Source organism: Indicator indicator, chromosome 7 (assembly GCF_027791375.1).
Source record: "Indicator indicator isolate 239-I01 chromosome 7, UM_Iind_1.1, whole genome shotgun sequence".
Classification (NCBI taxonomy): domain Eukaryota; kingdom Metazoa; phylum Chordata; class Aves; order Piciformes; family Indicatoridae; genus Indicator; species Indicator indicator.
In genome coordinates this window covers 849,099-858,004 of record NC_072016.1, presented here as the reverse complement: position 1 = coordinate 858,004, position 8,906 = coordinate 849,099, and the positions used below count along the sequence as shown (strand labels likewise).

General features: G+C 44.1%; 1 protein-coding gene across 1 annotated transcript; it reads right to left on the bottom strand.

Moving 5' to 3' along the window:
- On the bottom strand, window positions 1-6,701 carry IKZF5 (IKAROS family zinc finger 5). The gene is made up of 4 exons (XM_054382429.1): window positions 6,688-6,701; window positions 6,224-6,387; window positions 5,680-5,862; window positions 1-944 (listed from the first exon to the last, which is right to left on the bottom strand). Exons 2-4 carry the CDS (start codon window positions 6,354-6,356, stop codon window positions 1-3), a joined length of 1,260 nt encoding a protein of 419 aa, XP_054238404.1. The 5' UTR covers window positions 6,357-6,387; window positions 6,688-6,701.
- Between the last annotated feature and the right edge of the window lie 2,205 nt (window positions 6,702-8,906).

Here is an 8,906-nt window from a genome sequence, read left to right as displayed (position 1 = left end):
TCAATGCTGACTGTGTTGGCCTCTTGCAAAATGGCAAGCAAAGTCGTACTTGTTCTTACACTTACAGCCACAGATGTTGCACTGGAAGGGATTTTCAAAGCCGTGACAGCCCATGTGAATGGTGTAAAGGATATTGTCTGCAAAGTACATGTCACAGTGCTGGCAGTGATGCAGTAGCTGAGGGTCCTGGACCGGCAGGGTGGGAGCCGGAGTGCTCGGCTGGCTGTTGCTTATGCTGGGAGTACTGGTGTGGGCACTGCGCTCACTGCTGGGACCTGCCACGGGGCTGTAGTTCCTCTGGTTGTGCGCAGGCCGAGGGTCTGGGCTGGTTGGAGAGGAGCTCTGGGGAATATTTGCTGACACAGCTGAAACTACCGCAGGCACAGCGGGCTGCTGGATCATGAAAGGCTTTTCATCTTGACAGGAAACAACGTCAGGAGAGGTTGGGGTTTGGGTTTCGGGTGGCAAGCTAGATAACTGTCCAGCTAAGGTAGACAGCTGGTTTAGAGGATTATCTACCATAAGGTCCTGTGGGTCTCTTGGCAACCCGCCGCTCTGGGCTGGCTTGGCCATGCCTTCATAGGCCTCAGGCTGGATATTAGGGATTTCGTGAGTGAAGTCATTCAGGTAATCTGGTTTCTGAACCACCATGGAAGGTGGGCTCAGATTAATTAATGCTCTTCTGCTGTACCCCAAACTGCTGGTCTTCTTCTGCAACACGCCCCACATCTTCTTGCTGCTCAGGGAAGACCTGGTCCCCTTGGCAGGCACCATCTTGTGCTTGCGGCGGCGGTGGTGAGATAAGTTGCTCCTGTCGCTGCAGCGGAAGGAACACAGCTCACACTTGTAGGGCTTCTCCCCCGTGTGCGAGCGCATGTGGGCCTCCAGGTGACGTTCATAAGCTGATGCAAAGGGACACAAGTGGCATCTGTGTGGCTTCTCACCTGGAAAATGAAAACAGATTATACCAGAGCACCTCGCAGTGCCTTCCGCAGAACAGACCACGGCTAACTGGGAGCTGCTCATCAAACAGTTCAGCTTCAGAGTCAAGATACTGAGCCTTGAGCTTAGCTGGGCACTTGGTGGAGGAGCAGAGTAAATGTAGTCATCAGAAAAAAACATGACCAGAATTAGCAAAGCAGAGAACCTGCCTGGGAACTGCAGTAGAGATGCCAAGGAGAGCGTGCAGCAATGTTTATGTTCTTCACTGCATCCAACCCTTACTGACAGAGCAGCTGGACACAGGAATGTCTGCACCACCACACTGAATCATTCCCAATGAGAACTGTGCTTTACCATTGAGGGAGGCTACCCTCTTGGTATCCTCTAAACATTCCTACTTTTAATCACCCTGGAATTGTTATCTAAATAACCCACAGACACACTTACTCACTCAAGAACTCAGTTCTGAAGAAGGATCTTGGAGATAAAGAGCTAAAGAAAACAAAAGCCAGCCCTACGCATCCATGCACTCTCTCAGACACCACAGTACCAGATATTCTCCTTCCTGAGAGGCAGAACTTGGCTCTTCTTTTAAATATTTAAAGATGTGAACACCTTTAAAAGGCCTTTGAAAGCTTTCAAACATAATTACATGCCCCCACATTTGCAACAAAGACATTTTGGCACTATTGACTCTACTTTCGTAACAGATCACTGTTAGGAGTTTTCAGATGCAGATCTGCAGTGCTAGGAATGCCTAAAGGATCTGAGGCACATGTACGTGCTGAAATGACACATCATCTTAGCCTCCTGTCTGGAGTGCAAGGGTGATATCTAAATCACTGCTGTGCAGCTCATTCTCTTGCCACACAGCATGACAAGCCCAAAACAAATGTGAGTGGGCTCCTTCTCTTCAGCCCTCATGACTTTTTTAAAGCATTTTCTACTATTTTCAATACAGGCCACCTGCAACAACTCTAAAAGCCAGAATGCAGCAAGGGCCACTATTATGCTGCAAGTACTGCCAAGAAAGCCTTTCCCATGCTGAGCATCCCATAGTTTGGAATCACAGCCTGGAATACTTACTAGAAAACTTTTTCCCTTATATCACTGGTTCTTCGAGAGAAAAGAAAGCAATTCCCATGCTACCTTTTAAGCATTTTATCTGCACCAGCTGAAACCATGAGTTCTCCACAAGCACATGTATGTATTCAGGTATGTATGGATGTGTGCAAAGACCCAGAAATTTGGGAACCACCACCATGTAAAGACTGACAAACTCCCTGCATTCTCAGAGTCTGGCAGTCTGGGCTTATTTCATTCCAAACTAGTTACACAGAGATAAGGATTTGCATGCCCTGTTGCATGCCCTTAACACAACACAGCTGGTGAACCACTAATTATGGTGCTGTCAGACTCAGCAGGAAGTTAATTCTGCAGTAAGTTGCACTTAATAATGATAGTGTGATGGTGTCTGGGCTATAATTACTTTGGCAGGTACCTTGCTGTGCTTGCATGTTATCCAGGATGCATCATCTTTTACCTGCATTGCTCTGAGGCTACCAGTCAGCTACTATTGCCCTATTTTAATGCTGATTCAGCCACTCTGAGCCTTCACACTCCATGCAGTTAATCTCTTGGCCTTTTGGCATGCTTCTCAGCAAAACGACACTCAGGTCTTCGATCTCCTTGCCCTCAAGTGAGAAAAAAAAACCACAAGAAAACCAAAGCAAGACAGCAAAGAGAACTCCTCAAACAAAAAAAAAAAAAAAAACAAACCCAAAAAACAAACCAACCCCAAACCAAACAAAAAACTCACACAAAACCTCCAAACAAACCAAAAGCTTCACAGAGTTGTTTTGGTTGGAAAAGCCCTATAAGATCATGGAGTCCAACCACTATATAACTCTGCCAAGGCTGCTGCTAAACTATGTCCCTCAGCACCACAATCTACAAGGCTTTTAAATCCCTCCAGGGATGATGATTCAACCACTGCCCTGGGCACCTTGTGCCAGTGTTTGAGAACCTTTCAGTGAGGAATTTTCTTCTAATCTCCAACCTAAACCTCCCCTCATACAATCTGATGCCGTATTCTCTCGTCCTATCACTTGTCACTAGGCAGAAGAAACTGACCTCCACCTCACTCCAACCTCCTTTCAGGTAGTTGTAGTGAGTGAGAAAGCCTCCCCTCAGCCTCCTTTTCTCCAGACTACACACCCCCGGGTCCTTCAGCTGCTCCTCACCAGCCCTGTTCTCTAGACTCTTCACCAGATTTGTTGCCTTTCTCTGCACTCATTTCAGCATCTCAAAGTCTTTCTTGTAATGAGGGCCCCAAAACTGAACACAGTATTCAAGGTGTGGCCTCACCAGTTTGAGTACAAGGGACAATCACTTCCCTAGTCCTGCTGCCCACACCTTTGCTGATCCAGGCCAGGATGCTGGTGGCATTCCTGGCCACCTGGGCACCCTCTGGCTCATATTCAGCCAGCTGCCCACAGCAGCCCCAGGTCTCTCTCTGATGGGCAGTTTCCAGCCACTGGTCCCTTAGCCTGGAGCATTCCTGGAGTTGTTGTGATTCAAATGCAGGACTCAGCATTAGGCCTTGTAGAAGCCCTCCCTGGAGGTCTCTGTACAAAGAAACAAAGCAAGGCTTTCTGAAGAGCCGTTGAGTTATTGTCAAAATGATGTTGCCAATGGGACACTGTGCAGTGCAGTACTAAAATTAAGGACATGAGATGTATTGTAAAAAGGCAATCTATACAGGGAAGCCAGAAGGCCTCTGGCTGCCTGAGATTCTTGTCTAAACTACAACCCCAAACAGGCTGTACCCCTTCACTTCCATGCACCACCTTCAGTGCAGCTACTGGTGTACTATGTTACTTGGTATCTCATTAGGTTAGGCAACAACCTGGCTAGGAAGCATTCACTGTGTGGTGTCTCCAGACTGCTGAAGCTCTTTGACATACAGCAGGCCAACTGCCCCTGGATCTCTCTCTCACTGCTTGCCAGGTTTCTGGAACAGAAGTAATTCAACCTGCATGATTTTGCAGCAGAGTGATGAGTGCCTCCCATTTGGCAACCACTTGCTAGCACCTCTGTGAAAGTTTCCTTACCAAACGAGTCATGCACACACTCTCTGACAATGGGAATACAGCTCCGTTCTTCCAGTACAATCCTGTGTGCAGCAGGACCAGGGAAATGACTGCACCCTGTACTTGGCACTGGCAAGGCAACACCTCAAACACTGGGTTCAGTTCTGGGCTCCCACTACCAAAAAAGACATGAGCTGCTGAAGCAAGTCCAGAGAAGGGCAAAGAAGCTGGTGAAGGGTCTGGCAAACAAGTCTTATGAGGAGCAGCTGAGGGAACTGGGATTGTTTAATGTGGGTAAGAGGAGGCTGAGCAGAGACCTCACTGTTCTCTGTAACTCCCTGAAGAGAGGTTGTCATGAGTATTTGTCTATTCTCCCTAGTATCAAGTAACAGAACAAGAAGAAATGGCCTCAGATTGTGCCAGGGGAAGTTTTAGATTGGATATTAGGAAAAATTTCTTTCCTGCAAGAGTGGTCAGGCACTGGAACAGGCTGCCCCAGGTGGTGGTGGAGTCACCACCCCAGGAGGTGTTCAAGAAACTTGTGGACATGGCACTTCGGACATGATTTAATGGCCATGGTCATGTTAGGTCAATGGTTGGACTCAATGATCTCAGAAGTCCTTTGCAAGCACTTTACTTCCCCAAAACACATCCTGGGAGTGACTGTGCAACAGCAACGGTACACAGCAAAGTGAGAACCACAACCAACAATAACTCTAACTAAAGAGAGCTACGATTACAGCCAAGTTACGACAATGTGCATCCTCCAAAGTGTGTCCCAGAATGACACCTACCCAGGAGCACTGACATGATACACTTCAGGACAGTCCATACCAGATTGGAAACCTGTAAAAACTTGTACTTTTTGCAGAATAACCCTTTCTTTTTTTCTTTCCTCATTAGGTAGCAGCTATAAAGTGTTTTGTATTGGTGTAATATACTCAGCAGGTATCAAAGTCAGACTTTACAAGGGCCTTTTGTTTGTTTTCTCTGGTTTGTTTGTTCTCATTTGTTTCCACCAAGAAGTTAGATAGAGATGAAGAGTTTAGGATATTCTAACAAGCTACACTAAGTAACTTTTCACACTGTCATTAACCACCTGTTAATAACACCTCAAGTTTGACTACTCTGCCATCAAGAAAACACCATTCTTATTAGTGTGTCTTGTACTTCCCCATCTAGAATGCTGTACAAACCAGGAATATTTTCACAGCTAAACAAGAGAGGAGGAAAAGCCTCTATAAATCTCCACATGGCAGCATGTACACTTTGGACTTTTCTAATCAGCATGAAAAAAACAAAATTTAAATTTAGGGCCCTTCAATTTACACTGGTGCTTTTAATATTAAGCTTTACTCCCCCATATAGTTCCTTCAGATTCAGTAATCTGCAATAATAAGTGTGAGCAGGAGCTTGCAGAATTTAAATAGCTACATGGCACACCTTAAAAAAACCAAACTGATCTCCAAAGGTCCCTTCCAACTCCTACCACTCTGTGACTCTGTGAATAAACCTCAAAACCCAGCTTTAATTGCTGAGTGACTCTGAGAACCATCCTATTACTTGAAGATGCTAACTCCCACCCCAAAGCAAACACTGAGCTAACAGCACAGTGCCTGACAGCACAGCAGTGCAGGTTTCCTACCTGTATGGATTCTGATATGCTCTATCAGCCGTGCTGTTCCTTTGCTGGCATAGTTGCAGTATCGACACTTTAGCTTTCCATCAAATGTCCTTTCAAACCCATCCACTAACATTCCTGAGTTTTCATCCAGTGAAACTTCAACAGAAGGATGATCCAGACCATTCTGATCACCTTCTGTCCCAGCTGTGAATAAGACAACAGAGATGTCAGTTAAGAATCAGCGAGATACGATCTGTGGTGCTGTGAGAACGTGCCAAGTATCTTTTGCTTCCCTATGCCCTTTAAGTATACAGGACTATAAAATCGTACCCTGATTAGAACTAAGCTGTGTGCACGTCTTGGGTGATGTGAAAACATCTATCAGAAATTATTCCAGACAGCCATAGCAGGCTGCATAATTATCTAGAATATAAACAGTGCAGTTATTTCCTGCTCTGGCAGGGGGGTTGGACCTCATGATCTCTTGAGGTCCCTTCCAACCTCTGACATACTGTGATGCTATGATTCCAAATTAAAAAAAAATAAAGCCCAGAAATGAGCTTACCTCCCTGAAGAGGCTCTGCCTCCTTGTCTCCACTAACTGATCCAGAAATCATATTTACGTGGTGGGTCTGCTGTGTAAGATACTCCTGAAAATCTTTTACAAAGTCCAAAGGTTCTGGCTTCTTCTCACCCATATTCACTCTTTATGTTTACAGCCTCTTGTGCCTAGAAACAAAAATATTTTCAAAACCCAAGTGACACTGAATTTGAATAACAAACAACCAAGTTTGTTTCAGATTGTTTGGGGTTTTTTTAAGTGAAGGACCACTTTTATCAGACAGCATGACTCAGTGCACAAATCGACAATGAAAAGAATTTGTAACTCATTAAAAATTTGTATTAACAAATATATATTGCTGGGGAAAACATTTTCAGCAACAGCAACATACAGAAAATACCAAATTGGGTAAAATGATATAATAATCAAAATCATGTTGTTTTTTTTCTTTTTTAAATGGATTGTACCTGAATTTCAGTTCCCTGCTAAGTAGCAAACATGCTCCAAAATGTACTCCCAACAGGTCAGATAGAAAACACAGAGCACAGCTTCTATACTTTTCCTGGAAGGAAAAAAAGGAAATGCAGTCCATCATTCTTCCCAACTCACACAAGGTGCAAGAAAGAAACTTCCAAAAAGTTTTAAAATACACCTTCTAACACTTTACTGCTGTAAGTTTTATTAAAACAATTACACTGCCAGCAAAACCCTTCCAAAGACTGTTTCCACTCTTGGTTACCTCACAGATCACACGAACAGCTTCTCTGGTGAACACGTGGTTCCACAAAAATCCCAGACCTGAGTCAGTTATGGCAATTGTAAGGTTGGGAAACCAACCGAACATCACTGATGAGCAAAGATGGAAAGAAAACTTATAAAAAGCAGTATTTCATAGTTCTCCCAACATCTGCTCTGCATAAAAACCTTCATATTTAACACTGAAATCACAAGCATCTTCATTGGAAGTCATTGGTCATGCTCTTTTCTGGGACTGTAAGTGACAAACCTCTAGAGCCCAAATTTGCAACGACTTTGTGAAGAGAGAACTTAGGATTCAGTTGGAAAGAGGGCACTAAGTCAGTCACATTACTGTTCCTGCAGATTACAGTCAGAAATAAGCTCTAATGATACATTTTTTTATAAGAATACTTTTTTCCAATAGCTACTAAACAAGGCACAGGTGACCTACAAAACCTCAAGGCCACATTTACATACATTCTCCTGTATTTTCAAAGTTATTTAGAAGTATTAGTTCATTATTAGTATCCAGATGAGTATCTTCTCTTCCATCACACCCCAGTGTGCTTAGCCACCACCATTATTACCACCAGTAAGCTAGTTTTGAACACATCTTTACATACCAATTTTGCCTACCCTCTTTCAGGTGTCAGCAGCCTTCTGCAGGCTTAAGTTAATTTGTGTTCCATTTGTTGGTGTCTCCTGCAATAAAACAAAGATATCAGGATAAGAATTAAAGACAGGGAAAAGGAGGAGAGCGCAAAGCAGAATTCTGACCAGGCTGAATTATAATGACAAAAAGTAACAAATTAAAATGAAACCATTCTAAACATTGAATGGTTCACCATGAAACAATGTTAAAGGTACGCATTTTCACAGAAGAATCTGTGTAACACTTTGTGTAAGGCATAAAAACTTATTTGATGGATTACTTTCATAATGACATTTGATTTTTTACACAAAATTACCACCAAAAAAAAAATTATTGGGGAAAATGCATTATTTTGGTGAGCAACTTTATAAAACTTCCTTTCTCTACCTCATGGATCCTTCTATTTTTTTTTTCATGTCAGTGTAGGTAAATTGCCCCAATTGAAGTACTGCCTCAAACCTCTACAAAGAGCCTTTTGTGACTTTACATGGCATTTTTTATAGGTATACAACCAGCACTTCTCCTTTTCAGGGGAGAATGACAAGGATCGGATGCTCGCTGTCATTAGTGCAAACTAGTAAATGCAATTCCAATCATTAGAAACCTGAGCAGAGCAGCTCATGTTTCACAGGCTGATCACAGCAGATGTTCCTCAAGTCCTGCTTAGGACATTTTCTGCATAGACAACTCCACCCTCTCCAGTTTTATAGGCTGGTTGGTAGTGCACTGGGTATTTGCTTTCTCCAGGGGCATAATTGCTGGATTTCACACTGGTTACCCTGCCCATGTGTATGAAGTTTACTGTCTAAGAAGACCCGTGGGATGAAAGGGTGTTATAAATGTTTTGCCTAAAGAATTCTGCTAAAGAAAACCATCCAGACACAGCAAAATCAGTCATTTAACAGTGTAAGAACTCCTACTGCAGTAACTCGAAGCGAATAAAACGACCGAGAACCACATGTGTATATCCCGTTGTCCTCGAAGGAATTCAGGCGGGGGAGCGGGAGATCTCTTTGCCCCAGGCACATCTTTTTCAGCGAAATAACTTACAATTAAGGAAGAAGGAAGGATCGCAAACTCTACCCAAGCCCTTCTTGCTCCTTCTCAAGGAAGCCTGCCCGAGCCCCAGGAGCTGTCATCAAAGCAAACTGCCTGTTCTCCGCCACCTCCCTCCTGCCTCAGATGTACGAATACCCCCGCGTTTCTTCCACCTTCTCCGACCCACGACACGCTCACGCGTGGGCGGGAAACCACACAACCACGGCAGACTTCTGCCTGAAGCTGGCTGCCTCCCGG

Bases quoted from the DNA above. Each gene is read 5' to 3' on its own strand.
- IKZF5 (XM_054382429.1), bottom strand. From the start codon at position 6,356: ATGGGTGAGAAGAAGCCAGAACCTTTGGACTTTGTAAAAGATTTTCAG. The intron at 5,863-6,223 runs GTAAGCTCATTT...TCTTATTCACAG, and splicing joins GGCAGAGCCTCTTCAGGGAG to CTGGGACAGAAGGTGATCAG. The intron at 945-5,679 runs GTAGGAAACCTG...TTCATTTTCCAG, and splicing joins GCATATCAGAATCCATACAG to GTGAGAAGCCACACAGATGC.